General features: G+C 40.8%; 1 protein-coding gene across 2 annotated transcripts in view; it reads left to right on the forward strand.

Moving 5' to 3' along the window:
* Positions 1–20,996, forward strand: part of WDSUB1 (WD repeat, sterile alpha motif and U-box domain containing 1) — an 885,392-nt gene that overhangs the window by 286,024 nt on the left and 578,372 nt on the right. For both annotated transcript variants that reach the window (XM_044074750.1, XR_006365236.1), the window contains exon 4: positions 8,976–9,065. In XM_044074750.1, the coding sequence (XP_043930685.1) occupies positions 8,976–9,065 (90 nt within the window). The remainder of the gene's footprint in view (positions 1–8,975; positions 9,066–20,996) is intronic.

Consider the following 20,996-nt stretch of genomic DNA (forward strand, 5'->3'; position numbering starts at 1 on the left):
CTCAGAACTACAATAAGTATTTGTGGTTTGCATAACTATGCATCTATACTACATATCATTTTTAACATGAACAAATATTAAATAATTCATTAAACATATTTGTGAAGAAATTGTAAGTTAATATGCATTTTGTGTAAAATAATTATGAGAGATGTATTTTTCTCTAACAGACTCCCTCCTCTGACACTACTAGTGTCATAAAATACACAGTTATATTTTGATTTTCCTTAATTTGATAAATACGCTTCATTTGTAGTGATTGAGTTTTCATTCATCAGGTATAAGTGGCATTTCATGTGCAGGTGTGATCCAAGACTTTGTGATTACAGTCTTTAGAACAGAAAATATTAAAGCAATAAAAAGAATAATACCAGTTTTTATACCTTGTAATATACCAGTTTCCAGGTTATCAAATACACTTCCCAACCATCCAAAACATGTACAATTTTAGAACTACTGTCCAAATATTTGTCCCTCTGCTCCATGACATTGGCCAACTTTTTCTGTTTATTATGGTAGTCAGTAATACAATAGCAACAGTGATTTTTATGAGGGCACATGACCCCTTTTTCTAGCAGGCATTATAATGAGTGCCAATTCATTCTGTAACACTACAGAGGTTGGTTCCTCCAACCTCGACGCAGGCGGTTACCTTGAGTTCCTCAGATCAGACCAGTTCCGATCCGAGTAACTCTCGGGGATCCGAAGGGATGGAGGCGTCTTCGGCTCTGACTTTGTCTAATCCGAACCATTCCTTCGGAACTCCGGCTACTCCTGCCCCGATACTCACGGTGGACCCAGAGAGAGCTTCCTCCTTGTTGGGTGCTAAGGAGGTACGCTCTCTATCGGCGTTCGACATGGTGGAGAGGGTTCTCTCCCAAGAATCGAGACCCCATCCTATTTTCTTGGATTCTGTCCAGGCTCCCTTGGATTCAGTTACGACTCCCTTTAGCTTGTCCCAGGGACCGCCCGTGCTAGAGGGCCTCCAGGCGGTTCCCCTGCAGGAACCCCCCATGGCTCACGAGCCCTCTTCAGAGTGTCCCACTGAAGAGGGTCCCCATAAGCACACGTGTAAAAGGAGGCACCTTGACTCCCCCGAGTTCTTGACAGAAGACCCTGATTTAGATGAAGGAGAGGGTTCCCCCAGGTCTCCTCCTGAGGATGTCTCCTTTGGAGACATCATGGAGATCCTCCGCCAGAGGAGAGATTGGTCAGCCCCAAAACCTCCTACGGATGAGTCAGTGTTCCTGGAGGCCTTTGGCATGGACCCATCTACATCCTGGGCGTCTCCTCCTGCAGATCCCTTAGTGAATCTTATCACCACGCAGACATGGAAGGTGCCTGACACCATAGAGCCGATACCAAAACGCTCGGACAGGATTCTCTCTCCACCCTCATACAGACAGGCCTGATACAAAGGATTCCCTGTGAATGCTATGGTGGTTGCAACAGCCACCAAGAGGGAACTGGCACAGGAGAGTATCTTGGTCCACCCTCCGGGCAAGGAGTCCAGGGCAGTGGATTGATTTGGGAAGCGAGTGTTTTCTTCAGCGATGTTTCCCATTCGAGAGCTGAATTATTTGGCACAAGTCATATCACTGCAGCGAGACCTAGTCACTGAGTTCACTGAGTCACCCCCAGAGTCTTTGTCGCCAGAGGACAAGCATCTGATCTCTGAGAAAATGTAGACTCTCAAATCAGTATTGAATACGTCCATGTGTCTCCTTTCCCATGCCACGGAAAGAGCGGCGAGGGCGGCTGGGATCGGCGTGGCTATGAGGCAACATGCTTGGCTCAGACTGTGTCAATTCACGGACCCCTTCAAGGTGTCTTTCACAAATGCTCCCATCGATAGTTCTTCTCTTTTTGGGAAGACAGTATGTGACACTGGTCCAGAGCAAAAAGGACGGGAAGACTTGTTTGCCATCAGAGTCTGCTTCTCTAGCCCTCAAAGATCCTTTTCTAGGAATCAGAGAGGGCAAAAGAAGATGTGGTTCCGAAAATCACAGTTTTCCCGGGACTCTCAGGACAGCTCGTCCCCTAGAGGCAGAGGGGGACAAGACAAACGCCACCCCAGAGGCAGAGGGGGGCCGAGGAGCTTTGGGTCTGGGGAGATCTTCTCGGACAGGCCCACACAGCAGCCCTGATGGGTTGCCCGACTGTCCTACTCTGGAGACAGTCGGGGGAAGATTATCCTTGCACCCAACGGCTTGGGAGTCCGTAACTGTGGACCGTTGGGTGCTTCAAATAATATCCAGAGGCTACACCATCCCGTTCGTTACCCCTCCCATCCAACCAAAGCGCCTTCCAGATGTCCCACCTACTCAAAGGGACGCAGCAGCACTGGAGATTTCCAAGCTGCTTCGCAAAGTGCCATTGAAACGCCCCCCCCCCCCCAATCAGTCCGGATCAGGCGTTTACTCCAGGTTCTTTTTAGTGCCAAAAAAGATGGGGACCTCAGGCCCATTTTGGACCTGATAACCCTGAACCTGGCTGTAGCCAGGCAGAAATTCTGGATGGTCACCCTACAGTCCATTCTACCTTATCTTCAAGAATGTGACTGGATGTGCTCGATAGACCTCCAGGATGCTTACTACCAAATCAAGATTCGCAGAAGCTCCAGGAGATTCCTTCGCTTCCGGCTGGGAGCCAATCATTTCCAGTTCAGAGCCCCACCCTTCAGTCTCACCACAGCCCCCAGGTGTTTACCAAGGTAATGGCAGTCGTAGCGGCACACCTGAGGCTTCAGGGGATTCGGGTATTTCCTTACCTAGATGATTGGTTCCTCTCTGCTTCCACCAAGTGTCCTCTTTGCATGGCCATAGACTCCTTCTTTCATCTTGCAATCCAGCTAGGGATTACTATCAGTGTTTCCAAGTCCCTCTTGGACCTGGTGCAGATCTTGGACTTTATCAGGGCATGGCTGGACACCCTCCAATTGAAAGTCTTCCTAACTCTAGACAGGTTACAGAGCCTACGGGCCCATATATCATTTATCTTTGGCCCCAGGCTACCAAACGTGGGTGATATTCTCCGAGCCCTGGGCTCTATGGCCACAGCAATCTCGATCTTTCCCTGTGCGTGTCTTCACATGCGTGTTCTTCAGTGGACTCTGGCAGTACAGTGGTCTTGGCTAGATCTCCCAATGGACTATCCAATTCAAATCAGCTTTGCTTCTCTGGTGGCTCCAATCGCTGGAGAGCTTAGCAGGACGGCCATTCATTTAACCCACAGCCCAAGCCACAGTGACCACGGACGCCTCCCAGCTTGGGTGGGGGGGCATTATTTGGGGAGGACAGTTCAAGGCACGTGGTCCCAGACTGAGACCAGATTGCATATCAATGTTCTGGAGATGAGCAGTGCTTTTAGTGTTGCAAGCCTTTCACACTGTTCTTCCCCCGGGGACTATTGCAGTTCAGTCAGACAACATGTCGGTTGTCTGGTACATCAACAAACAGGGGGAACCAGATCTTACCCTCTCTGTCGCAAGGCCATGAGAGTGTGGGAGTGGGCAGTATCCACCAGTCGATTTCTGATTGCAACGCACATCCTGCGACACTCCAACATTTTAGCGGACAGATTGAGTCGCGCTGTTCTAATGCCATACGAGTGGTCTCTGAAACTGTCGTTAGTGGAGGCGATCTTCCTTGCATGGGGTCAGTCTTGCTGCGATCTCTTCGCATCTCTTTCCAATGCGAAGTGCAGCAAGTTGTTCGCTCTGATCAGGGGATTCCCCCCAGAGACGCTCTAGTCCATGCTTGGCCTCCCGAGTTACTGTATGCTTATCCCCCATTACCTCTCATTCCGAAGTTTCTTCAGAAAGCTTGCCGACTGGGGTGCAAAGTGATCCTCATTGCCCCATTCTGGCCTCGTCAGGTGTGGTTCCCCTCCCTCTGGTCTCATGTTCTGTCTCCTCCTTGGTTCTGGATCCTTGCCCGGATTTCATCTCTCATCCCTCAGGCACTTGTCTGCCCAACCTGGACAGCCTCAAGCTGATGGCTTGGTTGCTCCAGTTCCCTTGATTGCCAGGATTCCCGGTCTTTCTTCTTCAGTAAAAACTATTCTGGTGTTGTCCCATAAGGCCTCCACTAGGAAGATTTACTGCAGCAAATGGAAATAATTCTCTATTTGGGCTTCTCAGAGGAACCTAGATCCCTTTTACAGCTGCTGTTCCTGCAGTGTTGGATTTTTTAGCCAATATTTTCCAACAAGGGGCTAATTTCTCCATGGTGAAAGTGCAACTGGCAGCTATCTCGAATTTCCATGTTGGTGAAAACATGAATGCTCTGGCCTCTTCGAAACTGTGTATGTCTTTTCTTAAAGGCACCTTTCTTTTACGCCCCCAACCCCCCCTATTAAAGACTCTGTTCTTCCTTGGGACCTTACCTTGGTTCTGCAGGCATTAGTTGCTCCTCCCTTTGAACCTGCAGGATCAGTAGATTTGAAGTTGTTATCCTGGAAGACAGCCTTCCTAGTGGCCATTACATCAGCTAGGAGGGTTTATGAGATTCAAGCTTTGTCTGCCATGCCCCCTTACTTGATCTTCCATAAGGACAGGGTCTCCTTCCGCACGAACCCTTCCTTCTTACCAAAAGTAGCTTCTGAATCAAACATTACCAGGCTATTAACCTGCCTGTTTTCTTTCCAAATTTTCAGAACAAGGGTGAATATAAGCTGCATTTGCTAGATGTTCATAGACAGCTTCATTTTTATTTACACAGAAAAAAGCCCTTTCGTAAGTCTGACCAGTTATTCATGTCTTCTCTAAACCCTTTCTGGGCAAAGTCATCACCAAGGTTTCCTTAGCTAGATGGATTACACAATGTATTTTGCAAATTTATAAAGACAAAGGTCTGTCCCCACCTGGTCCTGTTAAAACTCATTCTACCAGATCTATGGTGACTTCTACTGCTTTTTGGTCTAGGGTTTCACTGGATGTTATTTGTGCAGCAGCAACTTGGCGAGGTCATATGCCTTCATTTCTCATTATAAGTTGGATTTGATCTCCAGAAGGAGAGCATCCTTTGTCTGTGTGGTGCTCAGGAATATCCTTCCATGAGGGCCTCCCAGGAGTTTTGGTAGCTGGGAACTCTGTCCTACAGGTTGCAGATAAAATGAAGTTAACTACTTCAGATAAAGAAGTTATGTACTCACCATAACGTTCCATCTGAGTAGTTATACTTCATTTTTCTGCAACCGTCCCGCCCTCCTTCCCCCGAATCTGTTCAAGGTTTGTGATAAAACTGAGTTGCTGACTGAGTAGTGGCAAACTCGATTTGAGAGAAGGTAGGAGATGGTGATGGATTATGGGTAAGGGGGAGGAGCTTGGAGCATATGCTTGAAAAGTTGCCGGCCCGGATCCAGTATGGATCCGAATACTCTTAGGTTGCAGAAAAATTAAGTATAACTACTCAGATGGAACGTTATGGTGAGTACATAACTTCTTTTTCCATGCAGAGGTGAAATTTTGTCTGAAAAGGTATCCTTAGGAAAGGTCCGAAACAGTTCCAAAGTCTTTTCAACCACAATACATTGCAATTCTTGCATCGTAGTCACCCAGGTACTGACTCTACCAAAAGAAGGGCAAGAGGACTAGTATTTTGGCCTTCTATGTCACAAGACATTGAGAGAGCACTTTTATCTTGTTCGGTGTGTAATAGTACTAAGCCCATCAACAGAAGGAACCACTTCAGCTAAACCAAATTCTGGAACTACCTTGGTCATCGGTGGCTGTGGACATTTTTGAGTTGAATGGTCAACATTATTTGGTGTTACTTGACTCTTACACCAATTGATTTGAAATTGACCTACTTCCTAACCTGGCATCCAGTACAATCATTACTAAGATGAAACATCATTTTGCTGTACATGGTAGTCTGCACAAAGTTATTTATGACAATGGCATGCAGTTTTCAAGCCAACAGTTCAAAAGGCTTGCTAAAGAATGGGACTTTACTCATGTCACAAGTAGCCCTGAGTACCCGTAGTCAAATGGTTTGGCAGAACGTGCAGTTCAGAGTGCAAAACAGTTACTAAAGAAGTCAAAACGAGGCAATAGTGATGTTTTCCTGAATCTCTTGAATCTCAGAAATGTTCCTCGTGATAAACGTCTTGGTTCACCTGCTCAGATACGTCTGTCAAGACAAACCAGAAACACATTACCAATTAGTGGTCAATTGTTGGTTCCATGTGTCAAAAACAGATCAGTTAAAGCCAATCTGTTGAAGGAACGCTTAACCCAGAAGTCCTACTATGATAAAATCAGCAAACCACTCAGTCCATTAGGAGAAGTAGTAAGAATGCAAACATCCAGAGATTGATTGGATTGGATTGGTGTCATGAAGAATATTTGCCCAGAGCCAGGATTGTATATTGTGGAATCAAAAGGAACAATCTTGGTGGAATCGGAAACATTTGAGACCAGTGTCTGAGCCTGTACCACAGCACATAGCATGTGAGAAAGACTCTGTTTCAGAGTTGAGTTGTCCAATGTTCCAATTCCAAAGGAAGTTCCAGAGGACATTCCTGTTCCTGTGATGAATCCAGAAGTCTCTGATATGAGTTGTGCACAGAAGACTGTCCCTGTAGCTAAATTTGTCCAGATTGTTATGTTACAAGATATGGTAGCATCTCTAAACCCTGTAACAGATATGAAGCAACTTTGACATGAATATTGTGTTTTGTTTCCAGTGTCTATAATAATACATGTTTGACTCTAGTATTGTTTTTACAATGGGCAATCTTTTTAAGAGGGATGATGTATATCAATGTGTGTGTATGTACCTGTAAGAAGCTATCCAAGGGCTTGCACAAATGTATAAATATTGAGCATGTGTAAGCTAGACTGCTATTTTGTAGTAAGCTGTTGAGATGTAAGCATGTATGTATGTATGTAAGGTCTGTCTGTTAACTAGTTTGTTCATATTTTATGATGCTGCTGTCCATCCTGATATGTTTCTATGTATTAAAGAATCTAAACGAAATACCCCACCTGCTTCTCATATTAGAGAAGTACGAGTGACACTGGCTCTGGCTCTTGAAGGTACTATATTTTTCTGCCCCTCTTTCCTCATTTAGGTTACCACTGCTTAAGTCAGCTGCTCTGAGATAGTTTACAATAATATTTCCTTTTTTGGTGAGCAAACTTGATCTGAGGTAGATTACTCTATTCACAGGGATTATGGGTAGAGAAATAAGTCTGAGCACCTGATCCAAAGATTGGAAATGGCTATAGCCATATCAGCAGTTGGATCTGAGACCCATCCTTTGAGTAAAGGACAGAAATGGTCAACACCGATCTGTCATTAGTGAATATACAACTTTCATTTTTCTTTTGTATGTGAAAGCCCGAAAAGTGAAAAGAAAACATTCTTGGAGGGAAAGCACTCAGTTCAATGCAGTCATTTTTCATAACTGATTACTAGGTTAATGACCTTTTTAAGCTTAGCCATACCTCCCAAAGTTGAGAATCAAGCCCTGCACCTGGGTCTGCAAGGTAAACACCTTAACTATTATGCTAGTCCCCAACCCCTATTTTAGTTCATAGTTGCAAGCACTTCAAGTGTGGATAGTTGATTTACAGCTTGTCCTTTCTTCCATTTTCTCTCAGCCCCTCTTGTATTTTTGTTTTTGTAAGTCAGACCTTGCTTGGTTTCCATGTAGTTTTTCTCTCCAGGTGGGGAATAAAAAGAGATTTAGCACTTGTTGGATACTTATTTTTGAATTTCATTCTCATTTTTAATGGCAAGAATGAACTTATTTCTTTTTGGCTCTGCTGGCCCAGAATAGTCCTTATCCATTTTTGGTGTTTCCACTATTTTGAAAGATATCCATTTTGCCATACTTTGACTAATACTTACTGTTTTTGTTGGTATGACTGTACGTTTACTAATATAGGTCTTGGTTTTTGAGTTGAGTGTTTGGAATATACACCCTATGTCCTCTCTCCAGATGTATTTCTTGGGGTGATATGCTAGGCTATTTGGTTATACAGACTACCATGAATTCCTAGCAGTTAGAACATTTTGCTTTTTTCTGGTACTCCCATAAATCTCAATTTCTCACTCTCTCAGGCTGATCTTAAAGCTCTATTATTATCTGTTTTAAGTCTTCTTAGAGAACTTCACGTTCAGTTAATTTTTCTTTTGTTGTCCTCTTCTACAGATTGGATCTGTGTCAGTCCATCTGAATATCTGTTTAATGCTTCCTACATTTTTTTCATTTTTTTATTTGCTGCTATGTACAAGTACTAGGAAGACTTACTTATACATTTTTTTAAGGAAGAGCTTGCTTTTCCTGTTTGCTTTGTCTGGTTCATCTTAAGTCCTTCAGCCAAAGTGTCTACACCCTTTTGATTCAGTTTTCCTCTTTTTTGTGCCCGTGTTGAATTTTTGCTTTTCCAATTGAATTGAACTACATTATAGTAGCTGCGTTTTTTTTTAATTTAATTTTATTTTTTATTAATTTTCCAGGGTAGGCTTTTCTTTTGGCTATTACTATACATTTCTCCTGCAAACATCTGTTGTGTTGTATGTTCTCTCTGTTGTCCAGTTCTGTTGTATTTCCTCACTCTCTCTATTTTCAAAATGCTGTCAGATTTTAATCCTTATGCTTTGTTTGCTGAACATTGCAGCATATCCTTTTTGTCTATAGATCTATACTGGATTCGCTGTTTTTTTGTGTTTCTAAATAATTTGAAGTAATGTTTCTGCAGTTTGTTTTTCATGCTATTGCCTGTGATTGTAGTATACCTTGTATTATTAAAACATGTTTAGTGCCATTATATATAATCATTAGTGGACGGAAAAACCCATAAAACGTAGTGGTTGGGCTTGGATTATTTTCCGTTTGCAACTTTCTGGGTTGTATGGGTATTTGATCATAGAAATGTTTTTGTTAATAAAATAACATGAAATTGCATGGTTGTTTGCTTTAAATATAGTGGTTAAGTAATCTTGTGTTTCTTTTTAAACTAGATGATATGTATACCTCATATTTTCACATGGTATCTTGTGGTCAAGACAACAAGATCAAGTTCTGGAGTATGCTGAACAGTGAATATTCAGGTAAATCAAAACTATTATATGAGTATTAGTCAGAAATTTGCAAAGGCTTTGTAATCACTCTACTCCTGCTACCTTTCAGTCATCAGGCCCCTCTGGCCAGTTGACCTATTTGTTCATTTCCAGGGTGAGGATCAATCATGAGGGAGTCAACATTCAGGCAACCATCAGCAGTAGTTCATGATTCTTTTTTTTTAATACATCCTAATATCCCCACATGCACTTGGTGTTGGCGCAGTAGAGGAGCTGTGGAAAGGGCTGAACGTGAAGAACATCTTCTTATTTCCATCAAGGGCGTGTTCCCTTCATATAACACTGCTCCTTCCCCTCCCACCCCAAACCGCAGGAGGTAGTTTCTCCAGACACCACTATGGAAGTCTGACCTTTCAAGTGTGCCATTCAGTGCATGCAACCCTCTCCATGCCCTGAGAGAGATGAGTTGACCACACCCCTTCACTCCTCACCCTCTCTGCTGGCTGCTGCAGTGCCAGACCACTAATCAAGCCCTGGTTGCCTGGGTACCATTCTTGGCTCCATCTCTCTGTGTGCTAACCAGTCAGGCCAGAAATTTGCAAACGTTGATGAAACTGAAGAAGATAACCAGTGCAGTATGCATGTAAACTGTGCATAACTTGGAATCAGTGTGTTTTCTTTGAGATGATCCCCTTTTCCATGGTCTGCTGTCTTTTAAATATTTTGTGGCATGTGTGACAAAAGGAAGTACTTCCAGCACAGCTAGCTGGAATTTTCTAAATAATTATATGTCTTTGGAGAATATCAAAATGATTTATACAAGATGCTTGTGTTAGAAATGTATGTCATGTGTACAAACTGCTCCGTACAGATGTCTGCACTTAAAAGGTATTTGTAAAAGTGCTGTGTTTAAAATGTGTCCACAGTGTGCCCTACTGGAAGAGAACAGAAAGGAACATGGACTGTTGTAACTGTTTAAATGTATATATTTTAACAATGGAAACTGGGAATACAGGAGGTTAACCTCAGTCTAGTAAACTTTAGAAAAATATCTGAAATTAAATTACTATATAGGACGCAATAAAAAGGCTACCTCTCAGGTTTTCAGTGCAGCTAGAGAGACCGTCTGTCCTACAAAGCTTTCTGTATTGTCCTTGGAGTGAACTAATTGCTACCTTTGAAGCATGAAGGAATATACAATGGTTTTATGACTTCCAGAATCTGTCAGAGATCTGAGGAAAAGACCTTGTCTGTATATTTTTACAGGTAGATGCTAAATGCTGCCAGATTCTGACAATGGGAGTTTTGGCCTGGGAACTAGAAGTCAGATGACCAGACATTGTCATTCTGCAAGCTATCCCAGCAATAATATTTTGGATATTAATTTGAGAAGTCTCTTTAGTGAGACAGACAATTCTGGATTTGGTCTTGGACCTAACAAGAACCATTCAACACAATATCTGCCTTGCTCTAATGAAGTAAGTTTCTAGGGAACAGTATAATTCTCTTGGATGCAGTCAAGCTTAGTTTAGATTTTGTTTTTCTTTATCTGTGAGTCTGTACTGCAATGTTATTTTAAATACTTCCTGTGGTTTTGAACTCTGATGTCACTGTGCATATATATTTACTTTTGTCTTGTTCTTTTATTTATTTTATATGTGTTTAAACCTTTCATTGTGACTGATCTGTTTAGAGATATTTAAGTTTTGAGAGTACTTGCATATTTATGTGGTGACACTGTGTGGACCACTACTAATAGCCTTGCTCTTTGTGAAACTGCCATTTGTATAGGTATTAATATTACACAGTAAGATTGGACACCCTTTGTTAAGGGCCTTTAAGTAGCTGATACAGAATGACTGGTGGCAGTGAAAACAACCTCATAGTCAGGGCAGAAGGGGGCATAGCTAGTAAACCTGTGTCAGCATTTCCCAGCTGTATGTGTGTGTGTAAATCAAACCTCAGTACAGTGTGTGTATCAGCTATTTGGGCAGGGACATGAAGCACTGGTTGGACCGAGAGGGTGCTGGAGGTCTTGGCTTCGTCACTCAGCTGAGACCTTAACCCTATAGCTGTGCCAGTGGAGAGTCTTATTGGGAATCTAGAGGAAAAGGGATAAACCAGCCCCAGACTGACTGTGGTCTTTGTGTGCCTTTTAGGGAAATTACACTTGATGCAGAGAATTGCATCTGGAAATACTGAGTGTGTACCTGTTATCCTTTCCATGAACATCCCCCACTATTGCCATTGGTGAGGATTGAGGCTCCCTAATTACTGGTTCAGTGGAAGGCCATCACAGCATGTCAACTGAAGGCTGATCTGTGGCTTGTCATTTTTTTAGTAGTTTGGTTAGTACCAAGGTGGCAAGTGGTGCAGTGGTTATAGTGTTGCTATATCACATTAATTGGTTCTTTGGTTTAGTTCCTGCTTGAGGAGTGCCTTCTGTGTTCTCCCTTTGTGTGTGTAGATTTTCACCAGAGTTTCCAGTTTCCTGTCACTTCCCAAAGGCACACAAGTAAGTGATTATGGCAGCCTAAACTTGCCTCTAGGTAGTATGCAGTGAAGGTGAGGAGTTGCACTCTGCAGTTGAGTGATATCATGCCCAAGGTAAGTTATTGGCCTTACTGCTGTTGAATGCCTGGATAGGCTGAGGCTGCCTGTAATCCCAGTTAATATAAAGCAGTTATCAGAAAAGAATGAATGACTGATTGACTGACCCATTAGTATCATTGTATGTGTAACCTAATTACAGTAGCTGGTTTCATCTGTTCTGAAGGTGAATAGTCATTCTGGATAAGAAGTAGTAATAGAAGACTACAACACAGTTTTCTGCATGTAGACAAAACTGATGTTCATCATATTGATCACTACTGCAGTGATATGGATTATATCCTGCCAAGGAACAGTTGTACAACTTCCAAAACTTCAGTGTATCTTTCAGGCATTCACACCATCAGTCAGCTTGAGCTGAGCTGACTGAAAAGACAGGTATGGGCTCCAAGTCTGTCTCTCTTGTGTTGGTACATGAATAAACGAGTCTTCATGGGTTTAAGCAGTTTTATTCTATACAAACACATTACTGTAAAGCTTATTTGACTATGACTAAGTAACTTGTATACAAACTAGCTGCTGTGAACCATACATGCTTACACACTGGCTGCTTCTTCAAAATGGCAGTAGGGATTGCACGTGTCTGGAATTTATACATGCACGCACAGCCTCGCATGCCTCTTAAAAACATAGCACACATCGCTCTACAAAGTCATCAAGATCTCTCCTGCCATTGAAGAGAGCACTTGTGCTGTTCCTTTGCTGGGAATAAGTTCCATTTAGGGAAACACCTTCTGCATTTAAAAGATTTGTTTTGTTGTCCTTTCCTGTTGAAGTTATTTTTAACCTAGGAGTTTGTGTTTTAATGGACTGTCATAAGGCTTAACTGTAGTTTTGAACTAGAAAACACTTTTTTCCCGTCAGTTTAAAAGTTGTTTAAGGTAATTGATAACATCTTTTCTGTGGAGCAATTGTGTTTATTTTAATTTTCGGGATGGACAAAGTGTTTTAAAGTGTTTTTTTGCTGTGCCTTTTTGTGAAAAATGACTTTTGAAAGACTTACAATTTTTACCAGCTCTTGCTGCTAGTTTCCCCCAGGGAAAGAGGCTCCATTTTTGGCTTGACAATGGAACAAATCACTGGTCCCATAGATGGTCCTTATTCCAGCCACAAAAAGAAAAAGTTAAGCAAACAGACTTTACCACCACAGCAGGCTAGCATTTGCCTTAGCCACAGGTGGGTGGCACTACTGTGCCCATAGATTTTTCTTCAAACCACTCATCTTTTATTTCAGATCCCTCTGGTGTAGCACCTACAGCCACTATGGTCAAGAGTTTAGGTACATCCTCTGTGACTGTTGGTATCCCCTCAGTGTGCACGGGAAAGCCACTCTTGCTGATCTGGGAGAGGGAACAGGGAGCACTTCTCTGTTTGGTCAGAATGTTGTGCCCATCCCAGGGGAAGTCTGTTGCTGCCATTAATAACACTTCTGGTCCCATTTTCTTGTCAAAAAGTACCAAAAATTAAATGTATCTACTCCTCAAATTTCTTTAGGCAGGAGTAGTTTATTGGGTCAGGGTTTAATTCAAGCTGCTGATTATTATTTTGAAGTGATTTCTGATAAATGAAAGAGAATTCTTTTCCTGAAGACATTCAAGATTCTGAAACTGGACAGGAAGATGAAGAGACAGATAGACTGATAGGAGAGCTCAGTTTCTGATTCTGCCTATGAGGGTGTATTCTTTCCCGAGACTATTTCCAGAATGTATAAGTATTTTCAGTGGGAGAACACTAAGGTTTTTCAGTCCTTCAGAAAATACTATTAGTCATTACAGAAATAATTTCCAGAACCTTCACTAATTCAGTACTTTCTAAGATGGCTGCACACTAATCAACCGCTTAACTAGGGCTCTCCCAGTGTGAAAAAATAAACTGAAACACAAGTGTCAGGAATTCTTGTCACTTTTAGTAAATTTAGTTATTGGCTACTAAGTGCACTGCATGGATGCCCGCAAAGAAGAAATTAAGAGAGACTGAAAGAAAATAATCTAGAAAAGTGAAGTGGGAACACTGACTGGGAAGAATCCTGCAGCTGTTCAACAAAAAGTAGTTCAAACTCCAGCTTAGGTGCAAGATATGACTTCCAGTAATTTAGAGGAAAAAATAAGTCAGATGTGCTCCGACCTGGTAAAAATAAATTAAACATTGAAGAAGTATAGCAACTCAAATAAAAGGCTGGAAAAAATGGAAGAAGCTTTAAACAGATTCAGATGAGCTGATAAATCTGCAAAAATCAGAGATTGAATTGAAGAAAAGGCTGGCCGAGTATGAGACTTCTCAAGAAGAGATGTTTCAAAAGTTGTCTAAGTAGAGGACAGAGCACACAGGGAAAATCTGAGATTTTCTGCTGTAAAAGAGAAACTAGAATGAACAGACTGTATTAATTTTATGAAGGCAGAAATAAGCAACTGGACTGATATTCCACAGCAGGAACTGTAAATTGAAATGGCACATAGTATGTATGCTCCAAATCTGGCCATGAGAAACCAGATGAGACCTATATTAGCAAGATGCAGTCATACCAGCAGAAAGAGTTAATCCTTTAAGCCTGACAAAAATGTGGCAAAAGGGCAAAGTATTAAAAATTGGAGAAAGAGTGTTTATGAAAATGATTATTCACTCTGCACAAGGTAGAAGAGAAACAATTTTATTCCAGTAATAAGGGAATGTCGAGAGGCAGGTGTGAGATTAAAGCTGCTGTATCCAGCTTGTCTTCAGAATATTTTTCCTGGAGGATCAAAGTCATTTTTGATGCAGAACAGGCTAAGGAGGCAATACAAAGTTTTTTTTTTTTCAACAAAAAGTGAGCCATCAAGCAGAAGAGGACTCTGCATCTCATTCTGTTGATGATAAAGCACATGGAGAGACTTTGCTTGTGAAACATTTTCCACTGTTCCGAAGGAAAATGCTTAAGAGACAGAGAAAAGCCAAGGAGGTGACTAGACAAACCAGGAGCACCTTGGAATTGAACTGGAATCTGGAGTTGGAAGATGAAGATGAACAGGAAAAAGACCACCAACACAGAAATTAGGAATCCACTTGAATTAAACTCATCAAGGCCTTATTATGTCTGAGCAATTTTGATTTTGTATCATAGCTCAGCATTTCCTTAGTTATACCAATTTACTCACCCAGTATTTGTTAGAATAGTCTGCAGAGAATAAGTCTGCCAACTCATTACACTCCCAAAAAATATATTCCCAATTACCTCTTTCTTCCCTATCACACCTTCAACATTTTCCATCTACCTAAGGAAAATTTCTTTGGCGTCTGCTTGGGGTACAAATATACCTATGCAAACACTTCCAAGCAAAGATCATAAATCTTCTAGACTTTGTTGCATATTTGGGAGCTATACATATTTGCCCAATTGTTTCTTTGCAAATTGCTTATCCACTCTCTCTTCCCAGTCCTTTCTAACCTTCTGTGATTGATTTCTCTAGTTATCATGCAATATTTTATAAGCCCTACTAATTATTCCTTTTTTAACAGCAGATTCTGTTCTAGACTCTGCTAAAAACTCTACCAGTGTTGGTCTTTCACTTAGGATTCCCCTATTTCTTTCTCTTTGCTTTACTCTGATATCAATCCTTGATGGAGAAGGCAATATCTAGCCTGCAGTCCAAATGCATACTTGGCCTTTTCCCCTTCTGTTGTCTTTCCATCTCTGCTTATTTGCTCCCAATACCTTGGTTCCTTTGCCAGTTTGTATCCAATAAATTCCAGCCCCCTCTTGTCTGTTCTGTGTACCCCCTAATTGTGCTCATCCCTATCCTCAGAACTTCCTTTCTCCAGCCCTGTGTTGGCTTAGTTCTTATGTTCATAAAGTAGCAGGAAGTATTCTAATATTCTGTATGGTTATCGTTATTCTTCCTAAGGGTGTGCATCCAAAATCCCAGTGTCTCCTTGTTAATTGACTTTCCCCAGTTTTGTCATCATCCCTTTCCATTTTGAATTATAGTTTTCTGCTTGTGCTGTATATATATATATATATATATATATATAGGAGCCTTAACTGCAGATCTTAAATACCCCTTCAAATAAGGTAATCCCAAACCACCTTGTTCTATTGGAAGGATCAACTTATCCTATTTGACTCTTGCCCTCTTCCACTCCCAGTTAAAATCCTTCAATTCCTTATTAATTGCCACCCACAACTTCTCCTCTGGTTGATAAAAATATGACTGACCTGTGTTTAAAACTAAAGAGGGTAAACATATGTTCACTGTTTGTATCTCGCTAACCATATGCATAAAACAGAACTTCTAGTTTCTCAGTTTTTATATTATCTTTTGCTTAGTGTCTTTCCACTTATCATTAGCTGCCACAACAGAATCCCTTTTAATCCATACTCCAAAGTACTTCATGTTATCAAATCCCCAGTAATACGTGTATTGCTGAACCATTTCATATGTAGATACATAGTTTACAGCTATTGCCTTTGTTTTATCGTCAATAATTACACATCCCACAAAGACTTGAAACTGTCTCAGAACATCTAACACTGAATGTGCTTTTCTGGTTTTATCACGTATAAAATATCTGCAATTAAAGCCAAGTTTTCTTGACTACCATACCAATTGTATTCTTTAATTTCTGAGTCCCTTATTTTGCCATCAGTTCTAAATAAAATGCAAATAACAAATGAGAGAGTACATCCCTACCCAGTTCACTTTCTTCTCTCATAGCTTCCAAACTTCCATCCATTCCTGGGGACTTTCCTGTAGGTTGGTTATACATCAGTATTTTTATCTCCATCATCTTCTCTTATCCTGTTAGTAATTTAGCCTCCTCTACCTCATCTGTCTGGCAGTGTTTGGCTTTACAGAGAGGGCCAAGTTTCTGGTATGTTTTTTAATGGCTTGAAATATGTGTTGGTTAATTTTAAGGTTATTCTCCTTTAGGACACTCAGAAGTTTTGTGTTACAGCTTCAAATTTTCTGTTGCTGGATGAGGTTATTTAAAAAGACTGTATTTCATTTTGGTATGGTTTACGTCTGAAGAGCATAAGTTGATTTGTTTATTTAGGATTTAAAAGTAGGTTTGCATCTTTTAACCAAGTTTTGATAGAGTGAAAGAATTTTGGGTGATGTTTTGAAGCATTGGTACACATGGGGCTGCACATATAAGAGGCTGAGTCATCAGCATACTGTAGTGTGTTGGCAAGGTAGATAACAGTTTGTAGATTGTTTATGAAAATGTTGAATAAGAGGGAGCTTAATAGTGATCCTTCTGGGATGCCAACAGTGACTGGTAAGGAGGAGGAGAGATTTTATTTCCATTCGACTGCTTGCTGTCTGTCAGTTAGATAGCTGTGGAACCATGAGAGAGAGATCAGGTGAGGCCGAGGTAAGAAAACCCAAACCAGGGTCAAATAATTAGAAAATACGACGTTCCACAACCACTGCACCACTATTCACCAAAGCAACGAAGTTCACTTAGGAAAACCAATTTATTGTTACAAAAACAGACTTAGCGCTTTCACCATTAACATGGCATCATCAGAGTCATTTGAAACACTGAAAACTTGCACATTATGTATCCACACACCCCACTAATTAGTCATGACATCATAATTAGTTAATTAAAATTAGTTAAAATAAAACTCAAAAAGATTGTTTTTAACAACTAAAAATGCTTGTAAAAAAGCACTAAGTCTGTTTTTGTAACAATAAATTGGTTTTCATAAGTGAACTTCGTTGCTTTGGTGAATAGTGGTGCAGTGGTTGTGGAACTTCGTATTTTCTAATTATTTGACCCTGGTTTGGGTTGCTGTGTGGGTTGTTGAGTTGTTATTCAACCCTAACTACATTTTGCCTTGCTGCTGAAGTTTGGTTATGGAACAGATATTAAAGGAGTTAACTTCGGCCATTGAGAAGTTAACTAAGGTATATGAGGCGAACAAAAACCAAGGAAGGAGTGATGTTAGCCCCACAGACTCTGAAGTTGAACTTTTTATGTTGCATTCACCTGGGTCTACCATTACGCCAGGACAAAAACCTGGGGTTTCTGTTTCGTACAGTGGAGCGGTTTCTAACTCTAATTTACGTTTGCCAGCAAGTACTGGAGTGTTGCCAGCTGTGCATGGGCTTTCTGGGTCGACGGCAGTTACGCGAAACCAACAGGAGTTAGTCACATGGTTTGAGACACCAGGCTTTGACGGAAACGAAGGAGAGTCTGTTGTTAAGCGTACAGTATCCCTGACTGTGAGGGAACAGATTTTCAGGTATGAAAAACTTTGCGCCAAATATCGAGCCCTTCAGCTTGACAATTTGTTTCTTGCTAAGTCTAGAGAATTGAAACAAGTCCCTAAGGGACTTCGTTTATGGAAATTACCAATGGGTGTGGAGGTTGGCACTGAGGCGTTTAATGAATTGGTCGTTTTATTTGATCGTACTGGTATGGAGATGCTAGAGGTGATTATTAAGAACAACAACAGTAAGTTGGATGTATTGCGTTCAGAAATTTCTAACTTCCACTCTAGCATTACTACTGACTTGCTATTTTACCAACACCAAGTTAATTTTGACAAAGTGTTAAAAAATATTGAGGTTTTTGTGAACAAAAGTAGGTTGGTCAAACAAAAGAAGTTGACTAGGGACACAAACGACTATGCTAATAAATGTGCTTACCCGCCTGGGCGAAAGATGGGTTTTTATCAGCCTAGACTCAATGTGGAAGGGCCTGTTGTTAATGACAGTGACGACAATGTTTTCAAACCTATTAATGACCAAGAACTTGATTCAGCACATGAGCCTTTTTGGAACAGTCATACGGCCTACGGAGGTCAGAAAGACTGTTAAACAGAGGGCGCAAACAGTCGAATTTTCAAGAACATTGGGGGAGGGGGGAGTATCGAAATGGTCTGTAAACACAATTGAGGGATGTGTGGACCATTTTGCAGTTTTTAACAGTGTTATTAATGTTGGAAATGGCTATTTGGGTGAGGAGTCACTTGAATTTGTTGATACAACTGACAATTGTTTGGATATTGACTTGGGTGCCCAACATACTGAAATGGGTGACAAGGAATTTTGGGTCAATACATATGTAGGAAATGACTATGTTTCTTCAGTTGTTAACAATGAGTCTGTAATTTCAGTCAGCAGTAGTTCAGCTGACAAACAAGATTTTTTTGATGTACAAACTGTTGATAGTAATCACTTGGTTCAGTATGATATTATAGATGAAGTTGTTTCAAAATGTGATATAGCACAGAAACATGTTTATTTTATTTTATTATTTTTCAAAACCCTTTTTTGGGTTTTTTCTTTTGGGGTGCTTTTACTTAAAAAAAACAAAAATTTTCACTTTTTGAATTTGGGGTTTACAAGGGTATTACAGAAATTTCAATTCAGTACTTTCTAAGATGGCTGCACACTAATCAACCGCTTAACTAGGGCTCTCCCAGTGTGAAAAAATAAACTGAAACACAAGGGTCAGGAATTCTTGTTACTTTTAGTAAATTTAGTTACTGGCTACTAAGTGCACTGCATGGATGCCAGCAAAGAAGAAATTAAGAGAGACTGAAAGAAAATAATCTAGAGAAGTGAAGTGGTAACACTGACTGGGAAGAATCCTGCAGCTGTTCAACAAAAAGCAGTTCAAACTCCAGCTTAGGTGCAAGGTGTGACTTCCAGTAATTTAGAGGAAAAAATAAGTCAGATGTGCTCCGAGCTGGTAAAAATAAATTAAACATTGAAGGAGTATAGCAGCTCAAAAGGTTGGAAAAATGGAAGAAGCTTTAAACAGATTCAGATGAGCTGATAAAACTGCAAAAATCAGAGATTGAATTGAAGAAAAGACTGGCCGAGTATGAGACTTCTCAAGAAGAGATGTTTCAAAAGTTGTCTAAGTAGAGGACAGAGCACACAGGGAAAATGTGAGCGTTTCTGCTGTAAAAGAGAAACTAGAATGAACAGACTGTATTAATTTTATGAAGGCAGAAATAAGCAACTGGACTGATATTCCACAGCAGGAACTGTAAATTGAAATGGCACATAGTATGTATGCTCCAAATCTGGCCATGAGAAACCAGTCGAGACCTATATTGGCAAGATGCAGTCATACCAGCAGAAAGAGTTAATCCTTTAAGCCTGACAAAAATATGGCAAAAGGACAAAGTATTAAAAGGTGGAGAAAGTAGAGTGTTTGTGGAAAATGGTTATTTACTCTGCACAAGGTAGAAGAGAAACAAATTTATTCCAGTAATAAGGGAATGTTGAGAGGCAGGTGTGAGATTCAAGCTCCTGTATCCAGCTTGTCTTCAGAATATTTTTCCTGGATGCTCAAAGTCATTTTGATGCAGAACAGGCTAAGGAAGGAATACAAAAGTTTTTTTTTTTCAACAAAAAGTGAGCCATCAAGCAGAAGAGGACTGTGCATCTCATTCTATTGATGATAAAGCACATGAAGAGACTTTGCTGGTGAAACATTTTCCACTGTTCCAAAGGAAAACGCTTAAGAGACAGAGAAAAGCCCAGGAGATGACTAGACGAACCAGGAGCACCTTGGAATTGAACTGGAATCTGGAGTTGGAAGATGAACAAGAGAAAGACCAGCAACACAGAAATTAGGAATCCACTTGAATTAAACTCATCAAGGCCTTATTATGTCTGAGCAATTCTGATTTTGTATCATAGCTCAGCATTTCCTTAGTTATACCAGTTTACTCACCCAGTATTTGTTAGAGTAGTCTGCAGAGAATTTTAAAGTCTGCCAACTCATTACACTCCCAAAAAATATATTCTCAATTACCTCTTTCTTCCCTATTACACCTTCAACATTTTCCATCTACCTAAGGAAAATTTCTGTGACGTCTGCTTGGGGTACAAATATACCTATGCAAACACTTCCAAGCAAAGATCATAAATCTTCTAGACTTTGTTGCATATTTGGGAGCTATACATATTTGTCCAATTGTTTCTTTGCTAATTGGTTATCCACTCTCTCTTCCCAGTCCTTTCTAACCTTCTGTGATTGATTTCTATAGTTATCATGCGATATTTTATAAGCCCTACTAATTATTCCTTTTTTAACAGCAGCTTCTGTTCTAGACTCTGCTAAAAACTCTATCAGTGCTGGTCTTTCACTTAGGATTCCCCTATTTCTTTCTCTTTGCTTTACTCTGATATCAATCCTTGATGGAGAAGGCAATATCTAGCCTGCAGTCCAAATTCATACTTGGCCTCTTCCCCTTCTGTTGTCTTTCCATCTCTGCTTATTTGCTCCCAATACCTTGGTTCCTTTGCCAGTTTTATCCAATAAATTCCAGCCCCCTCTTATCTATTCTGTGTACCCCCTAATTGTGCTCATCCCTATCATCAGAACTTCCTTTCTCCAGCCCTGTGT

Source organism: Protopterus annectens, chromosome 6.part0 (genome assembly GCF_019279795.1).
Source record: "Protopterus annectens isolate FY-2018-M chromosome 6.part0, PAN1.0, whole genome shotgun sequence".
NCBI lineage: Eukaryota > Metazoa > Chordata > Ceratodontiformes > Protopteridae > Protopterus > Protopterus annectens.